The sequence below is a fragment of the Tiliqua scincoides genome, chromosome 1, assembly GCF_035046505.1.
Source record: "Tiliqua scincoides isolate rTilSci1 chromosome 1, rTilSci1.hap2, whole genome shotgun sequence".
Taxonomy (NCBI): domain Eukaryota; kingdom Metazoa; phylum Chordata; class Lepidosauria; order Squamata; family Scincidae; genus Tiliqua; species Tiliqua scincoides.
Window position 1 is genome coordinate 213,110,740 of NC_089821.1, and position 21,609 is coordinate 213,132,348.

At 45.1% G+C, this 21,609-nt stretch overlaps 1 protein-coding gene across 1 annotated transcript in view; it reads left to right on the forward strand.

The window, feature by feature from the left end:
- Positions 1-21,609, forward strand: part of ADGB (androglobin) — a 112,747-nt gene that overhangs the window by 2,281 nt on the left and 88,857 nt on the right. The window contains exons 2-4 of the mRNA XM_066622752.1: positions 10,162-10,339; positions 10,839-10,931; positions 20,005-20,076. Of these exons, the coding sequence (XP_066478849.1) occupies positions 10,162-10,339; positions 10,839-10,931; positions 20,005-20,076 (343 nt within the window). The remainder of the gene's footprint in view (positions 1-10,161; positions 10,340-10,838; positions 10,932-20,004; positions 20,077-21,609) is intronic.

Sequence of the window (21,609 nt, forward strand, 5' to 3'; positions counted from 1 at the left end):
GATCAATTTCTTGCAACAGCTTTGATAAGTTTATCAATGTTAGTTAGCCATCATGGCTAAATAGAACCTCCATTTTCAGAAAAAAATATACAGCTGAATGGAATACCAGTTGCTGATGTCAAACAATGTGGGAGAGCTATTGCCTTCATGTAGCAGCTCTCCCACTTTTTTGTTTCCAGGCATATCTGGTTGATCACTGCTGGAAGCAGAACTCTGGACCATGTGGAACTCTGAATTGATCTGTTAGGGCTCTCTGAAATAAACTGTGACATGTTGGGAAATAGGAGCAGAATCAGGAAATGGCTAGGTTAATGGACTGAGGTTTCATACTTGTGGAGGGCAACCCATCAATCCCTGAACCCTCAATATGCACCCCTTTACCCAGTGGCAACAATGGGCAAGTCAGCTGACAGGCTTGCCCTCAACTTGGCAGTCCTCATCAACCAATGAGGACATTCTCTAGAGAGGCTTCTCCAGCACTGCAGAGCTTCCAGGGAGCAGTCCCATTGGCTGGTGGGGAGAGCTGGAAGGGCTGATGCATAAGGCTACAATCCTATCCACACTTACCTGGGAGTAAGTTCCATTGACTATAATGGGACTTACTTCTGAGTAGACATACATAAGATTGTGCTCTAAGTCTCTTAACCAAGAAACTTGTGTGACAGTGTTGCCTTCCATTCTCCCCAATCCCCATTAGCCAACGGAGGGAGACAGATGGCTCTTCTTCCTAACCTATGGGAGGAAGGGGAGGAACTGTTGCTGCTGCCAGCTTTCCTCATTCTTCAGTAAAATGGAACAGGAGGCAAGTTGGTGGGCCACTGTGAGATACAGGAAGCTGGACTAGATGGGCCTATGGCCTGATCCAGTGGGGCTGTTCTGATGTTCTTATGTAAGTTTTTGTCCCAAGCCCCCTTCCCACAATCTGGTAGTTGTTTCTGGGAAACCATGTGTGGCTGCAACCCCTGGTACATGTGTGCTGCACATTTGTAGACAGGCTCTCCACATTTTACACATTTTCTACAGGGGATTCCAGTATATACTCAACAAATATGTGAATATATTCAACAAATATTTCAACAAATATGTAAATTAGTTTGAAATATGGAGGAGCTGTTCCCTTTCAGTGGTGCCAGAGAAGTGCTGTTAAGATTCTGAGCACCAGAATTATTGCTTGGACTGTATATATTAAAAAAAACAAAACCAATAAACTAACAGAGGAGATGGCAGAGCAGTCTCCAGGGCCTCCTGGTAATTATTTATACCAAACTGCTTTTTTGTCTTGGTCCTTCTGAGACTTAATTATCCAGCACAGAAATAGCTTAACAGCTGCAGATAGTACCATATTTGGTGTTGATATAAAGTCAAATGAAGTTATCATTCTCTAATGTTAGTTGAGACAACCAGCCCTTTTCATTTCCTCCCTGCTAGATCTCTTCTCTGCTAATTGGGAATTTAATATTACTACATTAGAAAGCTCTTTCTTACTTTTGTTGGGCCTTGAATACTAATGTAGTAGTGCAGTACAGTGTAAGAGATCCTAGGGTCCCAAGTCCTGCCTTTGCAGATCCTAGCAGTTGGGCCATATCTCCAAAGTACGGTCACATACAGACTCCATGGAGTTTATTAGATCATGACAGAGTGCCTCCAGCATAATTTATAGCTTTGTTTACAGTACAGGCTGTCCCCATATCTGCAGGGGTTCCGTTCCAGAACACACACACACACACCCCACGGGTTAAGTGAAAACACAGATATGGGCAAATGCCTCCCTACCCCACCCTCCAGAGCTGAGGGAAGTTCTGCTCCCTTCACCTCCGGAGGGTCCTCTGAGCCCAGCAGAGGCAGTAGACATTTGTCTGCGGCCTCTGCAGGGCTCAGACTGAGCCTTTCTGTTAAAAAAAATGCAACTTCTGGTTTCTCTGTGAAACCTGCAAAGTTGTCAACACTTATTTCAATATGCCATATCACACTGGCTCCCTGTGAGCAGTATAGCTGACAGCACAGACTGATCCAAAAGGTTTTCTAGTTTTTGATTCATACCTCCCCATTTAAGATGAAAACAATCCAGTTCATCTCTTAAGAAAGGTTTGTTACAAAAGTGTAAGATTTAAGATCTGTGCACTTTCCAGAGAATGTGTGAGTCTCTTAGCTGATGTGGTGGCGATCAAACCATTAGAGTACTCCCTCAACAGTGGCGTCACTAGGGTTCGTGTCACCGGGTACGGGATGCCAGCGTGTCACCCCCCATGCAGTGGGCGGGGCAACACCCCAGGTGGTGGGCGTGGTGATGTACCATCACTCCACCCTCACTGGTTTTTTGGCTGTACCTTTTGATAGAACAAAGATAGAACACATTCTGCATGAAATACGCATTGATTGATATATATCATGATGGTATTTTTCTTCCAAATTATGATTTTAGTGATTTTGGTCACTAGTGGTGTCACACACACCCCAGGGTGTCAACTTACTAACACCTTATTGCAGCAGTTCTCAAACTTTTAGCACTGGGGCTCACTTTTTGAATGACAATCTGTCCAAGACCCACCAAAAGTGAAGTCATGGTGGAATTGACATCATCAGGCAAATTAAAATAAATAAGTATGAATAATTAAAGTAAAACAAATAATTAAATAAGCAGAAGCCAGCCGTGTTCCACCATGTGAATTTCCTGTGTAGCCTGCCTACAATAACTCCCCCCCCCATCAGTAAGGTTTTCAGCCTTACCCAGTGCCCAGTTCAATTTAAGAACTTGTGTTTAAACCAGATCACTATCAAGATCCACCTGGCTTTGCAAGTCTCAAAAAAGGCCACCTTATCAGCTGAAGCCTCTGTTTTGATCCTTTTTAGTGGAGGGGGAAGGCTGCCTTCTGGAGCACTTGTTTAGCTGCAGGTGCATAGGATCAGGACCATTCTGGTAGCCTTGCACACTCCTTCACCTGATCTTCCACACCAGCCAAGGCACGTTTGCTTACTCACAAGTAAACAGGCTTATTTGCTTTCCATAGGGCTCAATCCATTCATCTGCTTGGAGGGAGGGACTTCCTTCTCAGGTGTTTTTGAGGGCTGCATTCACTGGATCAGGACCATTCTGGTGTCTTTGGATTCCTCTCAGCCTGCCCTTTCCAACAAAGTCAAGTTCGCCTACTCGCGAGTAAACGCGCAATATGGCTCACTTTCACCTTCCATAGGGATCCATGCATTTTTTGTTCTCCAGGTTTTTGACCATAACTTTTGATACAAAGGTGATATTTCATTCTGGTTTTTTGCATTGCATTCAGCTCAAAATTCCGCATCCAATGGTGTATAATGTGGTGTTACTCTTTACCACCGCGATTTTAGCACATCACCCCCCCAGTGCGCATCTCCCCCCCAGTGTGCGTCACCCGGTGCGGCCCACACACCCCTAGTGACACCACTGTCCCTCAATACTAGGAATTCATTGCTCAGAAGGGCTACATGGATCAGGTAGATTCAAGGTCTATGGCAGACAACTGAAAATGATTCTGAGTTTCAGCACCTTATTGCTAAGGATTACAGCTGGATCTTACATAGATGCTATCATAATGGAGCTTGGTTTGTGTCTCTGTTATGGCAGTGAAGGATAGTGGTAGCATGCCAGATTAGGATCAGCCATGAAGCTCTTTAGTGATCCTGTGCCAGTCACTGACTCTCAACTAAATCTACATCACTGGGTTGTTGTGAATAAAATGTGGGGAAGATCCATTTAAGCCACCTGCCTTCACTGGAGAAAGGTCTGGATAAAAACATCATAAGTAAAATCTACAGAAATAGAGAGAATACCTATTGACCTAATACAAAAGGGAGTTTGTATGGGGAGAAGGAACCCATTCACAGATAATGTAATGACAACTAATTCTGGCATTACTTTGCAGATTGATCATAGCCAGATTATTGCATGTCGGCCTCTAACATTATTCAGATCTTTGGGATATTGCCTTGTATAAAGCACTATTTGAGAGAATGTCAGGTCAGGACAGCATATGTCTCTTCTACTTCAGCAAACCACCAGCTAAGCATTGTGGCCCAAGCTGTCAGGAAATGTTTAACGGAACTCTAGATAGTGAATTTAAATCAAAAGTCTGATAGCAGCTTGTTCTCAACTGTTAAGTGACATTTTTATTTCAGAAGACATATTTTCAACAAAACCTTTTTTCTTATGGCACAAAATGACCATTTCTTTATGTTAATCCTGTGAAATGCAGCCACATCTTACTGAGTGTGCAAATACTTTTTCTGGGATGGAGACATATGGCAAGTTTCAAGAGTGCTTTTAGCTTTTAAAAATGGCAGTAGTCAATAGCATGATAGTCTGAAGGCACATGATAACATTGCATGAATCTAACGTTGCATGAAACATTGCATAAGTATAAATCCTCTGTATGCCTTAATGAGTTTCATAGAAAAAAAGAAGGAAATGTGGCAAATCTGGGGCAAAAAGGAAGGATAGGGGAAAAATATTCCTATGTATAATTTTTAAAAAGCAGGTAGTTACTTCCTAGAAAATTCCTTTCCCCTCAGCGCTGTTTTCTAGGGGTAAAATTTCCTTAAGAGAAAGAACTTCTAAATATGACTGTTTTCCAAGGTAAGGAAGAATGGCTTACAAGTTGAAAGTTAGTAATCAGGTTGACTCCAACAAATTTCCTTGCTGAAAAAAAAGATCCCCTGAGGTTGCCTGGAAAAATGTGCCAAAATGATAATTATTAGATTAGAAAATGCAGTTGACTGTGTCCAATTCTGGATGCTGCACTTTAATCAGAGTGTAGACACATTGGAACAGGTTCAGAGGAGAATAACAAAGATGTTGAAGTCAGAAACCCAGAAAGGTTTCTGATGGGGAAAATTGAGCAGGTTGTGTTTAGTCTGGAGATCAAGGGACTGAGAGGAAAAATGATAGCACTCTTGGAATATCTGAAGGGCTGCCCCAGAGGGTAGAAATGGATTTAGTGGGCTCAAGTTAGAGGAAAGTAGATTTTGGTTGAATATTAGGAGATATAACAGATAAATAATGGTAAGAGCAGTGCAGCAACAGAATCAGTTACCTCAGTGGTAGATCAGCTGTCCCTGCTGGAGATTTTCAGACTGACTCTGGGCAACTGTCTGCTTTAGCTCTAGATGCATGTGATCTCATAAGAACATAAGAAAAGCCCTGCTGGATCAGGCTAAAGGCCCATCTAGTCTAGCTTTCTGTATCTTTTTGAATATAATAAATGGAAATGATTACTTGTACCATTCAAAATATTACACATGAAGCAAATAATGAAAATCATTTTTTCTACTATCTTGCACCTCACCTTCACCATTAATTGTATTTGAGGAAATTGCCTACAGGCACAAAATCAAAGAAATAATGTTAGAGACAGTAATTCCTAGGGTCATTACAGTGACTTTAAATGGAAATGCCTGTGTTTCTTTGGAAAAATGCTTTGAATCTAGCCTTAATCTGGAATTAAAGCTGAATGTTACTATCATACTGGCTACCTTGCTTAGCTTATGAATCTGGGAATTTTGTTAGGTAATGAACATATGCTAAGGAGTAAAGTTTCTTATTATTTTAATGAAAATGTTAAACCTTAGCACTTATATAGCCGTTTTCAGGTTTCAGAGTCATTCATGGGCATTATTTCAGTAATGATATACCGTCCAGATCAGACCTTTTTGTTTGCACAGTTATAGCTTAAGGCTGCAGTTTTCAAACTCTCAGGGAGTTTGAAGACCGCAGTAAGTTCTTGCAGGGCAGAGGGGGAGGCAGCAAGGGTGGAGGGAAGGCAGTGATGTGATCCCCAGGATCGTGTTGCTCAGGGGGCTGCAGGGACTGGCATGTAATCACCAGCCCCAGCAGCAGCGTCCTGGGGCTGTGGGGAGCCCTGCGCAAGCATCTGCAGGGCTCCCCAGACTGCTAAAAGTGAAAGCGGAGTGATCACATTCCGCTTCTGATTTTGCAGAGGTGGAGCACAATTGCTCCGCTTTAACTTTCCGGAGGCTGGGGAGCCCTGCAGACGCTTGCACAGGGCTCCCCACAACCCCAAGACACTTGCTCCAGGGACTGGTGAGTATATGCCAGTCCTTGAAGCCCCCTGAATGACTTGATCTTGCCTTCCTTAAGGGGAAAGAGGCCAGGGCTGTCAGGTTGGGGTGTCGCAACACCCCAGTTTGAATAGCTCTGGCTTAAGTCCTTGTCCATTTAATGGTGAACTGTTAGTGACTCAAAGGCTGTGGTGTACTAGGATTCCAACAGTGGTGCCAGGACACACAATTCATTTCTTTGGGCAGGTGCTGGGGTCTGTCTCCAGTTCTAGTGCTCGTGCTGAACATCTGAAGGCCCAGTTCTATCCAACTTTCCAGCACTGTTGTGGCTGTGCCCAAGGATGTGGCTGTGCCAAAAGAGCATGCATTGCATTAGGTGGTGGGGTTGCAGTTGCAGATGCCTCAGCAAGATAAGGAAACATTGTTCCCTTGTCTTGCGACTGCATTGCAGCTACATCAGCACTAGAAAGTTGGGTAGGACTGGGCCCTGAATCATGTAGGTGGTGTAATTGGGACATCAGTGCTGGAAAGTTGGATAGGATTGGGCCTTTAGTCTGTGGCTTCAGAGTTGAAGATGAACAGTGTCAAGCCCTGGATAAGCCAAGTGAAAATAGATGGGAAAACATGCCAAAACTAACCCATTCCCTTCCCCAGTCATGACTTTCTCTCTGAAGCCAGCTGTAGTCCTAAGGGTTCTTGCCAAGGGTTCATCTAGTGTAGAATTCTGCTTTGTCAGAGCAACCAGCCAGATGCCTGGAAGTTCCAAACCAGGTCATGAAGGCAACAGCCTTCTGCTATTGTCTGTAACCAGTATCTATTATTCAGAGATGCATTGCCTTTGGAATTGGAAGTTTCATTTAGTTATCAGGGTTAGTAGTCTCTATAATCTATGAATTTGTTTTATCCTTTTGAGAAACAAACCTGGAGTCTGCCTATATGTTATATGCAAATACCTGTAACAGCCTAATCCTACCTAACACCCTGTGCTGCAATGCCAATGTGTTGCCCACTGACTGCTGCAGGGGAGTTTAGCCTGCAGGGGAGTTTAGCCTCCTTAGGATAAGGGATTTTTCTCTTGCCCTGGGATAAACCTGTGCTGGGCTGCTGTGTGTACTTGGATAGCTGGCACAACTCCACATGGACCCAGGTTGCAGGATGGAGGCTGGGAAGGGGGTTAGGATATTGACATGCACTGCCACCACTAGCACCCCTTTCTGGTACTGATCCATTCTCTGCTCCATTTCTCCATCTCTCTGCCCCATTCCAACCCCTCCCTAACTCCTTTCAACCTTCTGAGCCAACTTACCAGTGCCAACAGTCATGCCTGGTCCACTGGCACGTGGACATGGCTGCTCGTGCTTGCAGCAGCGGCCAGGCAACACCAAATGGCTTTTTGACTTTTGCAACAGCCATAAAGAACCTTATGCTGTCAAAACAAGCGTTCCAGTGGTGCAAAGCCCACATAAGATCCAGCTGAAAACCTCTAGTAATATTTACCAGGGAAAAGTTGGAATTGGTGATCTTTAGTGTTAAAGTAGCGGGGGGAGGGGCTACTTAACCTTTTTACCTCCTACTGTTTCTTCCCTTCACCCCACCATAGAAATTTTCAAAGATTTCATGTCCATGAAAACTGAATCTATAGACAGCAACCATAACAGGCTGTTAGGATCTTCATGTTTATCGAAAATTGAAATTCTGACTTAAAGTTAACAGCATATGGTCCTCTGCAGTATAATGTTTTCAAAATAGAAGCATTACCCTGTAATATTAACATGGACTAACAGCCCAATCCTAACCAACTTCCAGTGCCAATTCAGCAGCAATGCATCCCAGAGGTAAGGGAACAAATGTTCCCTTACCTTGAGGAGGCCTCCATAACACCCACCCACCTCATGCACAGAATGCAATGAGCACTCCATTGGCACAACTGCATTGGTTCTGGAAAAGTGGTTAGGAATGGGTTGTCAGCCTAATTGATTTTACCCCAGGGCAGTAAAACCTAGCTCCCTGCAGCAGGTTGTAAAACTGTCTCTGACACCACTAGCTCTGAGATTATTCTGTAAGTCAGCAGTTTTCAAACTCTCAGGCAGAGTTTGAACCACAGTAAGTTCTTGCGGGGGAGGCAGCCACGCAATCCCCAGGATTGCATCGCTAAGGGAGCTGCAGGGACTGGGATGCACTCACCAGTCCCTGCAGCAGCCTGTCGGGGATGCGGGGAGCCTGCGTGAGTGTCTGCAGGGCTCCCTGAAGCTTAAAAAGTGAAAGTGGAGCGACCACAAAACCAGAAGTGGACCGTGATAGCTGTGCTTTCACTTTTTAAGCTGCGGGGAGCCCTACAGAAGGTCATGCAGGGCTCCCTGCACCCCTGACAGGCTACTGCAGGAACTGGTGAGTGCATCCCAGTCCCTGCAGCCCCCCTAGCGACACAATCCTGGGAATCCTGGGGATCCCCAGGGATCGTGTCGCTGCGTCCCCCCCTGCCCCCAGTCCTTAAGGGGAAAGTGTCCAGGGCTCTCTGACTGGAGTGTCGCAACATTCCAATTTGAAAAGCCCTGCTGTAAGTGCATTTCCACTGTGACTATGTCTTTGAACTTTTAATCTTAGTTTACATTGTGAGAATGATTTTAATTTATGACAGTCTTTTAAGATGAGAAATTGTGGCTTTTCTTTTTTTTTGAGGCCATGTCATCTTGATGTTGAAGATGAAACATTTCAGTTGATGAAAGTTTCTTTTGAACAATCCATATTTTCAAAGGCAGAAGAGATCACATTCTTCTTGGAATGCTTAATCTTCTTGGCTATTCACAGTGAACTGTAGGCTGTGTGTGTGTCACAATGAATTGGTACATGCCTTGCCATAGATATAAACTATGTAGATCTAAACTATATAAAAACATAATCAATCTGTAGGTTCTGTGTTGAACTGTTTGATAGTTTAGAGCAGGCGTGCCCAAACCCCGGCCCTGGGGCCACTTGTGCCCCTCGAGGCCTCTCAATGTGGCCCTCAGGGAGCCCCCAGTCTCCAATGAGTCTCTGGTCCTCTGGAGATTTGCTGGAGCCCACACTGGCACAACCCAACTGCTGTCAGCGGGAGGGTGACTGTTTGACCTCTCACATGAGCTGTGGGATGAGGGCTTCCTCCACTGCTTGTTGTTTCATGTCTGTGATGCAGTAGTGGCAGCAAAGGAAAAGCCAGGCTTGCTTTGTGCAAGGCCTTTTATAGGCCTTGAGCTTTTGCAAGACCTTCATTCATTCATATGAGTTCATCTTTCATATATTCATTTATGTAAACTTATGTAAATTTATTCAAATTTTAAATGTAAATTAATTCTTCCTCTCCCCCCCCCCCGGCCCTCAACACAGTGTCAGAAAGACAATGTGGCCTTCCTGCCATAAACTTTGGACACCCCTGGTCTAGGCTCTAGTCCAGGGGTGCCCAAACCCCGGCCCTGGGACCACTTGCCGCCCTCGAGGCCTCTCAATGCGGCCCTCAGGGAACCCCCAGTCTCCAATGAGCCTCTGGCCCTGGAGATTTGTTGGAGCCCGCACTGGCCCAACGCAACTGCTCTCAGTGTGAGGGCAACTGTTTGACTCTCGCATGAGCTGTGGGATGAGGGCTCCCTCCACTGCTTGCTTTTTCACATCTGTGATGCAGTAGCGGCAGCAAAGAAAAGGCTAGCTTTGCTTTGTGCAAGGCCTTGTATAGGCCTTGAGCTATTGCAAGACCTTCATTCATTCATATAAGTTCATCTTTAATATATTCACTTATGTAAACATATGTAAATTTATTCAAATTTTAAATGTAAATTAATTCTTTTTTTCCCCGGCCCCCAACATAGTGTCAGAGAGCTGATGTGGCCTTCCTGCCAAAAACTTTGGACACCCTTGGTTTAGAGCCCAATCCTGTGGTTAGTCACAAACATGAAGCAAACATGAAAGAAGTAAAAATAGCCGCCCTGGGTCCCTTTGGGGAGAAGGGCGGGGTATAAATAAAGTTTATTATTATTATTATTATTATTAGTAGTAGTAGTAGTAGTAGTAGTAGTAGTAAATGTGAAAGTGCATTGCCATGAAAGATGCATTAAATCCCATGTTTTTCGTATTTTGTTACAGCCCTTGGTTTATTTCTGGATCCCCCTCTACTGTAAATCCTCAAGGTGTTACAATTGAAGCAAGGCGGGGAAGATTTCCTATCTGGCCAGAGTGGAACGAAGTGGACATAAATCTTGAAAAGTGGGATGCAGGGAAAGGTGGAAAGGAAAAAGATAAGGCTGGAAGAAGTCCTATTTTAGTAAGTTTGCCATAGCCATAATATGAACCACAATCTCTCTCTCTCTCTCTCTCTCTCTCTCTCTCTCTCTCTCTCTCTCTCTATCTCTCTCTCTCACACACACACACACACACACACACACACACACACACAGAAATTTGTTAAGTACTGGTCTTCCTTATCTTTTAAAGCTTGGTTGCTGAATAAGAGAAGATGAGCTTATGGATGGGAACATTTTCACTTGTTGAAAGAATTATCAGAGAGGAGGCAGGGAGGAGATATGCATGCAGATAGTGGGAGATTTTGATGGAGCAAGAATTCACTTGCGCCAGCGCAAGAGCAAGTCTGGATTGTGCCCTTAGTAACTTTTAGACCATTTCTAAAAGTGACATGCTATCTGAAATTCATTAGACTAGAAAGCCACCATCCTCTCTTTCAACTATGAATGTAATCGAAGTCCTTATAGGTAAGCAAAGAACTGTGTTAAATTTTATGTGTCATAAATTATTGTTTTACCCAGCATGTATTTGAAGATCCAGAAGGAAAGATTGAGCTGCCGCCTTCTTTAAAAGTGAGTTGCTGGAGAAGGCCACAAGAAATTTTAATTAATAAGGTAAGAAGTATCAGCAGGAAAAACACCAAACAAATAGCATCCTACAAAATAACAGCTTGTAAAATTTTGTTTAGAATATTGATTTCTTATTTTTTGACAAAAACAAATCAATAGATTCAAAGATCAAAAAGAAACGGTCCCTGTTGATTCAAATCCTGATTTGGCCAGTTATATGACACTATTATCAACAACAGAATCCAGAAGTAATAGAGCAGGGGTGGACAAACTGTGGCTCAGGAGCCATGTGCAGCTTTTTGACATAAAATGTGCAGCTCTCAGGAATATGTTGGCTGAGCTCCTTTTTGCATCACAATTAATATAAAAGGTAAATAAGAAATTTTCAAGCTTTATAATTATTTACCAGATAGAAACTTAGGGCCCATTGGATTAAAACTTAAGTTTAATGTTCATGGTGAGTAAATGTATTTAAGAATTAAAATGCTTCTTAAATATTGCAGCTCTCATACATCTGAAGTTTATCGTATGTGGCTGTTATGTTAAGCATGTTTGGCCACCCCATAATAGAGCAACTTCCTCTGCTACAGTTTGTCCGGGCCAGTGCATAACCCGGTCAGAATTTGCAGACCTGAATAAGGCGTGGCCAAAATGTATTCCATGTAAGCCTATGTGTAAAGTGCTGACTCATCATGACAGAGGATCCACAATGCACTGCAATGTAAGTGTATGTGGCTGAGGCAATCACTTGGCTGATGCAGTCACAGGGATAAGGTCATGCATCACAAGACAGGGTGTGGTAAGAGGATGATGCAATACCCATCCTGATTCGCTCACAGGTCCTTATAAGGAAAGCTGTGGGAGCCCTCATTTGTGGGTCACTGGTGGTTGTGGAAAGTCATGTGTAGTGTGTTATTTGGTGTATCCTCTTTGCTGTGCTGCAAGTTACTTTGCTGGGCTGCTTCATCTGTCTTGCTAATGCTGCTGTAAATATTTGTAAATACAGACTTATTGGTGGTCTGTGTATTCTCTACTGGGTTGCGAACTCCGTCCTTGAAGCCACATTCCTGCTACTTTGCCTGATAAGGAGAAGCTCTCTCCTTGACATTTGACTGTGCTAGTCCATTTCTGCCCTGGCCATTGTGTACACATTTTATTTCTGTTGCATATATGCAACGTTGGGCAGAAATGGCTTTTAAGGAAGAGGTGGAAGGATTACAACATGTGATTATAGTCCTCCCAACAATCCCTATTTCAAGCCTACCATATCAGTTTCTGGATGACCTGGAAGAGCATTCTCTGTTGTCCTGCAAAACATGCCTGCCTTTGAAGAGCGGTTTGTCAGCATTAATGTATGTATGGAACTAGGAGTAGGAATTCCAGTGGGAAGCAGGTGTGGCTGACCAACAGATTTTTACCATAGTTCAGTGATTCTCAAACTCTGAGGGAGCTTTACTCCCTCAGTAAGTTCTTGGGGGGAGGGGCTAGGGCAGCGACGCGATCCCCAGGATCGCGGGTACAAATTCGCGGGCCCGTGGATCGTGGGCCCGGGTACAAATTACCCCCTTTACCTCTCCTAGGCCCTGCTGTTAAGCAAACTTTGACCTCCAGCTCCTCTTCAGCCCTTCCATGTGTGCAGTCCATGTGCCAAGTTACCTTGTATCCCTTTGTATCCGTACTATCTTCCCCCTCCTATCCTGAGCTTTTCAACCTTTTACTAACCACAGTTAGGACCCTCTGCAAGGGTCTCCTTATCTGCAGATCTTTTCTAGCTGTTTTTCCCTTCTTCTTAGTTTAGTCTCCTTGTCTGAAGCACCACAATCTGAAAGCTCTTCTGCCAATTCTATAGTTTGGAATAGTTCAGAAGTTCTTTCTCTGCAGACCTATTCTAGAATTTTGGAGTCTTAATCAAAAAAAGCTGAATGGTCAAGAGAAAACTCTCCTGCCGTAATAGAAAGCTTGGCCAGTAAAACTCCAATAGACCCCTGCTCCAGTGGTGGGATTCAAATAAATTAACAACAGGTTCTATGTCCTAATGAGCAATGAGCAACTGAGCTTCAATTGTTTGCCACAAAGGAAGTTGAAAGACTACGGCTGCACTCCTATACTGTACAGTACACACTTTCCTAGGAGTAAGTCCCATTGAACATAATGGGACTTACTTCTGAGTAGACAGTCATAGGATTGCACTGTAACTTTAACCAGTTACTGTAACCCAATGTCTAAATCCAAATTGCAAGGTTGCAATTCTGTCCTCTATAGTCATACTTACAGGCCTCTGGCCACTAGTTTCCAAGGAGGATAAACATGCAGCTAACATGCACACTTCAAATGGACATTTTTTCTTGAATTCTCAAGGCAGTTGTATAATGAAATCAGGAAGGCACCAAGAAGAGGAGGTGGGAACTGCCAGGGCTCCAGGTTACCAACCTCTGGAGACACCACAGCAGCATAGCACCTTCACATCTGCACAAACCAACTTGCTGCACTGGGCTTTGAGCTGGGCCACCTTCCTTCTCAGTGGGAATTTGGTGATTTTTACCAGAGCAGTCAATCCTCTCAAGGATCTGGTTCACTTTTAGTGGTGAACATCTGGTCAGCAAAAGTGCACTGAGCACATAGTCTGACACCTCATCATCAACCAAAAGCAACAACAGCATAGTAACATCTTTATATCTCCCCTTCTTTTTTGTTCTATTACAGCATTCCTCAGCATCTGCCTCTCGCCCGCTGTACCATTTTGCATGGCCCACCTCTGGGAAGTACAACTGGAAGTAACTGGAATGACTTTATCACCAGTTATTTCCATACTAAGAGGCCAGACATGATGCAACAAACCACGGTAAGAGAGAGGCTCAGGCTACAAGCCTATCCACTTTTTCCTGGTAGTAAGTCCCATTGACTATAATGGAACTTACTTCTGAGTAGACAAGCATAGGATTGGGCTCCCAGGGTAGATGGGAAGGCTTTTTTGAGTGCAAGAAAAGCAGAACTGAGCCTCCTACCACTGTTTGTTGCGTCATATTGCTGGTCTCACTGCCAGGCAGTGGAGGTCTGGGGGGGGGGGTCCTGCCATGAGTACCACTGGGCACCACCTCAAGTACCACTGGTGGTATGAGTACTACTGGTTGAGAAATGCTGCTCTATTGCTTTTACCACCCAGCCCCAAAAAGAATTCCAGTGAACTCTAAAGCTTCCCCCTACAATTTCCAACTCTGCAATCCAATGCACATCTGCTCAGAAGCCCAACAAGTTCAAGGGGAGTTGTTGACTTCCAGGGTTTGAGAGAGAATGGCAGCCTTGAAGGACAGTTTCACTAATGAGCAAAAAGGTACTATGAGGGGACTATTCTTCTAGGTTGCTTTCCGACAGGCAACAGCAGATACCCATCACTTTGGTCTACTCTAGTGGCGAGTCTCCCACAAGTTTGAGGGCTGCTACTGACCAGGGGGTGCAAAGCAGGGGCCTGCAGTGGGTGGGGAGGCAGGTGAGATAACAAGAGACCTCATCCAGGTGTCTTCCCTTGCATCTGGCATTCTGACGTAGCCCATTTTTAAAATCAGGAGGTTGCACCATACATGTCATGGCTTGTAACCTGTGATGGACTTTGGAAATTTGTCCAATCCCCTTTTAAAAGCATCTAGGCCAGGTGGCATCTAGGCCATCACCACATTCTGTGGCAAGGAGTTCCACAGACCAACCACACGCTGAGTAAAGACATATTTTCTTTTGTCTGTCCTAACCCTCCCAACACTCAATTTTAGTGGATGTCCCCTGGTTCTGGTGTTTTGTGCGAGTGTAAAGAGCATCTCTCTATCCACTCTGTCCATCCCCTGCGTAATTTTGTATGTCTCAATCATGTCCCCCCTGAGATGCCTCTTTTCTAGGCTGAAGAGGCCCAAACGCCTAGCCTTTCCTCATAAGGAAGGTGCCCCAGCCCAGTAATTAGCTTAGTCCAGGGGCTGGCAACCCATCTGCTCTGGGCAGCAGGAGGCGCGCTGCGGAGCTGCACCTGCACTTCACAGGGGAAGGCAAGTCTTCCCTTGGCTCCTCTCACTGGGGACCTTGAGCCCATCCAAGCTGGAGAAGTGTGCCGGGGAGACATAAGCGATCTTCAGTCCCTTCCTGTGTGAGAGATGGGGGGGGGGGTTTGATGTCTCTTAGGGGCAAAAAGTCTTCTGGGGAGAGCCACTGGTGGGGTGATACACTGGGAGACTGACCCTCTTGCCTGGATCAAAGGTGGAGGGGGAGCTCCAAAAACTTCTGCAGTCTGGAGCTGGAAGGAGGAGGTGCCCCTTGGAGGTCTCGGGGCTGCGTTTCATTCTCCTCCAGACTGACAATGCAATGCAAGGCATGTCTACTCAGAAGTAAGCCCCATTGTGTTCAATGGGGCTTTCTCCCAGGAAAGTGTGGATAGGATCGCAGCCTCAGTGACGAAGATGAGATGCTTCCTTTTCACCTTCTGACTGACAGTGTCTACTCAGAGGTAAGTCCCACTGTATTCAATGGGGCTTACTCCCAAGAAAGTGTGGCAGAGTTTGCCACACTTTCCTGGCAGTAAGCCCCATTGAACACAATGGAACTTACCTCTATGTAGGCACTGAGCACAATCCTAACCAGGTCTACTCAGAAGTAAGTCCTATTTTGTTCAATGGGGCTTACTCTCAGGAAAGTGTGGTTAGGATTGCAGCCACTGTCAATCAGAATGTGAAGAAGGAAGCATCTCATCTTCCTCACTGAGGCTGCAATCCTCAGGGCGCTGGATGGGCAGCTGAACTGATGCTGGCACTGAACTGAAGTCCTCGTCAGCGAGGCTGCTCGTTAGCGGGAAGGGACACATGGTGGCAGGGGGGGCTCGCCCTCGGGGGCAGCGGGGGCTCTTTGGGGAGCGGCTCCAGTGCCCCCTCTTCCTCCCGCGCCCCCGACCCATCGGGAAAGCTGAGCCAGGTAGCTCAGCCAGGGAGGACAGGCGCGGGGCGGGCAGCTGCTCCTGTTTCCCTCGTTAGCAGGTGGGGACACATGACGGCGGGGGGGGCTCGCCCTCGAGGGCAGCAGGGGCTCTTTGGGCTCCAGCGCCCTCCTCTTCCTCCCGCGCCCCCGACTCACCGGGAGTGCTGAGCCTAGCCGGGGAGGAGAGGCGCGTGGTGGGCAGCTGAACTGCTCCTCATCAGCGAGGCTGCACGCTGGCCGTTCGCGCCCTCTCCTGCATTCTCCGCACAGTCACAGGAGGGTCATAGCTGCGCGTGCGCTCCCCAGCCAACAACCGGTTCTCCGAACCAAGAGGTGAACTAGGAAGTGGTACTATAGAACCACCACGAACCGGCTCAATCCCATCACTGGCCTGCTCCCCATCTCTCTTCCTCCTTTGCCATTAATGCTACCTCAGTGCTGTTGCTCTGAAATTCTGGTTGCACTGCTGGCTTCTCCATGACTAGTCATACTCTTTCACTATCCTTCTTTGGCTCGATTTAGAGCCTGTTTTGTTTTTTTCCCCCAGAACCCTTTGAAATATTGGAAAATCCAACACTGCTTACATGCTATGTGATTGGGACAGCATCCCTCACTAACTGCCCTGCTGACACTGTACTCTCTCTTTCTTTATCTTATGAAGTAGCATCAATTTTCTAGTCAACTTCAATCATTCTTACTGTGTTACTTTTGCCTCCTGCCATGCATTTCAGTTACATTTTTTAGCTCTCTTTCAGCTCTCTTTTTCACACATAACAGATTAGGAGCTGGTTGCACCATGACCATCTGTCAAAGATCCCATAATTCATGTATCTTGGGAAATGTTAGTGGGCACGTCTTGGAGCACTTATTGTAACACCTTGCTGGGGCTTGAATGGACTTGGTGAATGTGGATTTTTCTTACGTAGACTCTTGCCTACCTACATCTGTGGACTTGGAAGTGAATCCTCACAGGTGGCCTTGGAAAACAGATTGTAGGTACGTTTTCCGATCCTTCCATCCCCTTCCTCATGCATTACCACAATCAAATTAACACCCACTGCAGTGAAAACATATGAAAGCCACTTGTACCCAAATGACTTGCTGTGGCACAATTCAAATTAGATGTAGATATTAAATTTGTAATGTAGTCCAGAACAAATACATCATCAATGATTTCCAGATCATCAAATGAGATTTTGCAAAAACACACTATATTGTGAATTGAGACCTTGATTTAATGCAGGGGTTTCCAGACCGCAGCCCGGGGACCAGATGAGGCCCACAGCAAGCCTCTTTCCAGCCCACGTCCAACCTCTTGTCCCCTGAAAGCCTCTGGCCCACTCAAGTGAACATGACCAGAACTGTGCTCTGAGGGTGTTCTGAGGGCCAGAGAGGTTGAATGAAAGAGCCCATTCATTCATTTATTCACTCATCTAAGTTCCATCTCTTATTTATTTAAATTTTATATTTAATTTTTTCCCCAGCCCTCCACACCACGCTAGATATTTGATACTGCCCTCTGGGCAAAAAGTTTGGAGACCCCTGATTTAATGCATGAGTAAGGGGGAAGGAATATCTGTTAATGCTGACTGCTCATTAAACCTAGATACCCATTTCCTCCTATTAGCTCATTCAACCCCTACCTAAGAAGGCTCAGGTGCAGTCGCTCTGCTCTGCTTTCTACCAATGTGCTCTAGGAATGGAGAAACATCTCCATTCTTAGAGTGCCTAGTGGAAAAAGCAATGGTAGTACTTATGGAACTTTCTGCTGCTCTCCTTTCCATGTTAGAGCAGGGGACTATAGGAATGGGAGTTTCGATTCTTGAGGCTGCTCCTGATAAAGTAGAACTCAGTTTCTGAGGAAGTGTCCATTCTTAGATTGTCCTTAAAAATGGCAAAACTTTGGAAATTCTCTATTATTTCCGGTCTGTTGAGTTAGGTCCATTAAATAAGAAGTTCACCATAATTTAGAAGACATGAAGCTCTTCTGCAGAAGATACTTACAGCTCTGCTCATTGATTTGATTCACATTTCCATTTCCTTTTAGTTTTATTTTGCCAAATACATTTGCCAAGTATTTATTGGATAAGACTTTTACATAGTTGGCAACCTTCAGTCTCGAGAGACTATGGTATCACGCTCTGAATGGTGGTTCTGGAACAGCGTCTAGTATGGCTGAAAAGGCCAATTCGGGAGTGACAGTCCCTTCCACACTGGGAGCAAGTGCAGTCTGTCCCTGGTCTGTCTCCCTGGCTATGGGCCTTCCTTCTTTGCCTCTTTACCTCAGTCTGTTGGCCAAGTGTGTCTTCAAACTGGGAAAGGCCATGCTGCACAGCCTGCCTCCAAGCAGGCCGCTCAGAGGCCAGAGTTTTCCACCTGTTGAGGTCCACACCTAAGGCCTTCAGATCCCTCTTGCAGATGTCCTTGTATCGCAGCTGTGGTCTACCTGTAGGGCGCTTTCCTTACATGAGTTCTCCATAGAGGAGATCCTTTGGGATCAAGCCATCATCCATTCTCACGACATGACCGAGCCAACGCAGGCGTCTCTGTTTCAGCAGTGCATACATGCTAGGGATTTCAACTCGTTCCAGGACTGTGTTGTTTGGAACTTTGTCCTGCCAGGTGATGCCGAGAATGCGCCGGAGGCAGCACATGTGGAAAGCGTTCAGTTTCCTCTCCTGTTGTGAGCGAAGAGTCCATGACTCGCTTCAGTACAGAAGTGTACTCAGGACGCAAGCTCTGTAGACCTGGATCTTGGTATGTTCCGTCAGCTTCTTGTTGGACCAGACTCTCTTTGTGAGTCTGGAAAACGTGGTAGCTGCTTTACCGGTGGGTTTGTTTAGCTCGGTATCGAGAGAAAGAGTGTCGGAGATCGTTGAACCAAGGTACACAAAGTCATGGACAACCTCCAGTTCATGTGCAGAGATTGTAATGCAGGGAGGTTAGTCCACATCCTGAACCATGACCTGTGTTTTCTTCAGGCTGATTGTCAGTCCAAAATCTTGGCAGGCCTTGCTAAAACGATTCTTGAGCTGCTGGAGATCTTTGGCAGAGTGGGTAGTGACAGCTGCATTGTCAGCAAAGAGGAAGTCACACAGACATTTCAGCTGGACTTTGGACTTTGCTCTCAGTCTGGAGAGGTTGAAGAGCTTTCCGTCTGATCTGGTCTGGAGATAGATGCCTTCTATTGCAGTTCCAAAGGCCTGCTTCAGCATGACAGCGAAGAAAATCTCAAACAAGGTTGGCGCAAGAACACAGCCCTGCTTCACTCGGCTTTGGATGTCAAAGGGGTCTGATGTGGAGCCATCGAAGACAACAGTGCCCTTCATGTCCTTGTGGAAAGATCTGATGATGCCTGGGTGGACATCCGATCTTCGGGAGAATCTTGAAGAGGCCGTCCCTGCTGACCAGGTCAAAAGCCTTTGTGAGATCTATGAAAGCTATAAAGAGTGGCTGTCGTTGTTCCTTGCATTTCTCCTGCAGTTGTCTAAGGGAGAATACCATATCAGTGGTGGAGCTGTTGGCTCAGAAACCGCACTGCGATTCTGGATAGATGCTCTCTGCAAGTACCTGGAGCCACTTTAGTGCAACTCGGGCAAACAGCTTTCCTACAACGCTAAGGAGAGAGATGCCGCAGTAGTTGTTGCAGTCACCCCTGTCGCCTTTGTTCTTGTACAGCGTGATGATGTTTGCATCCTTTATGTCTTGAGATACTCCACCTTCTCTCCAGCAGAGACAGAGGATTTCATGCAGCTCAGTGACGATGATCTCTTTGCAGCACTTTAGGACTTACTTTCTCCTCACTGTTATCTCTGTTCAAAGAATTCATGGGTTTTTGAAGTCCTTTCAAAACTTGTGCAACCAAACAATGGAACAAAAGAGTGTAAACACCATGAGTAAAAGTGGTATACTAAAGTGTCATCTACCGTACCACTTTCAAAACTGATTGCCTATTTTGCTAGTGCATAATTTGTATCCCAGTTCATTTGAATAAGGTTTTTCAAACTTTTAACTCTTAAGTTCATTTACAAATACTTTGAAAACATTTTCATAGAAATGTTAACAAGTTATTAGAAATTTTAAAACTGTGTAAACTTTTATTCATATGTAATTAATAATAACTCATAAATATTTTTAATGAAAATAATTAAAACTCTTATCTGTTCAGGTGCCTGTGGTAGTGAAAAATGAATCTTGGTTTGATCTTGTTTCAGCCAATGAACATTTAATGGGCAGTGAGGTATGTGAACAATTAGTCCTTTAATGAAACATAAAACATAGTTTTGTCGGTGGATAGTAAAAACATAGTAAAAGAGACAAATTGCTTTGATATGGAAAAGAAAAGTACACTAAGATTTGTTTTTGTGTTTAGGGCCCAGTCCTATCCTCCCCTCCCCTGGCTGGTGAAGCCACACCAAAAAGGCTTGAGCAGCATTCTGTGGGGGGGGGGGCCTTGGGAGCGCTGAGGAAACTATTTCCCCTTACCTTCCCAGATACCCTTCCTGCATACCGATTGGTTTACTAAGACCTGCACCAGTTCTTTAACTGGTGCAAGTCCAAGGAGAGAAAGGAGTTGTGCTGGAAGGGAATAGCATCTGGTCAAGTTGCTCACACCTGGTGTCGCCCCCCTCCTAATTCCAACACACCTCCCTTGTTCCACCACCTTGTCCTGTTCTGCCCCTGCAGCCAACTCATTGTCGTCGTTGGGTGCTCCTTTGCCCATCGCCACACAGTGGGCCTCTTTTGCCTCCCCACTGGAGCTCCAACAGCATGCTGCTTCATGTGCTTGTGAGTAGACTGCCAAATTCTCATTCCACCAGTGGATCAGCTCTATATGATTGGGTGATAAAGTGAGCCTGAATCAAAATTAGATGATCACTCACAAGTCATGCTTCGATTAGCCTAATGGGGCTCTTATCACCTCCTAAAGGTGGTGATGCTAAATTGCTGAAATGGACTATGCTAGATTGCCTGGGTGGTTGGGAACTGGCCCTTCCTAGGTTCTTACCCTCCTGGTTCTGTTCTCTTAGGCTGGACTGTTTTTGTAACCTCAAGCTAGTTTTTATTTGAATTTGTGTGTTTAATTATTTATTGCTCTCACCTAGATCCTGTGTCCCAATTTACTGAACTGTTCAGGTTATGTTCTAACTTAGATTAAGTTTAACTTGGGTTAAATATAGGGTTAATTTAAAACAAGGTAGAAAAACTTGAGAGAGAGAGAGAGAGAGAGAGAGAGAGAGAGAGAGTTCTGTATTTTATATTAACTTCTGGTTTTAAAATTATTATGAATTGTATATGTTTTAATCTGATAAAAGAACGCAACTTACAAATGCTGAAGTATGGAAATACACTAGAAATGATGATGTGCATTTGTGGATTGCACATCAAGAGTTTTTTGTTCTAACCCCAGCTGGATATAATTACATGAAATTATAGCAAATTACTGCTTTTAAAGGGATTGTATATGTATATGTCAGGCTGCTCATTTCCATCATTTAAAAACATTGACTTGGCTGCATTCATGCCAAAGGAGTTAGGTAGGATTGGGCTGTCCATCTACCAGGCTTGCTGAGCAACTGGAGCACTGATAAGATGACTAAGGAGCCAGTCCTATCCAACTTTCCAGTGCTGATGCAGCTGTGTCAACAGATTGTGTGCTACATCGTGCAATGGGGGGACAGTCACGGAGGCCTCCTCAAGGGAAGGGAATGTTTGTTCCTTTACCTCGGGGCTGCATTGCGACAGCATCAGTGCTGAAAAGTTGAATAGGATT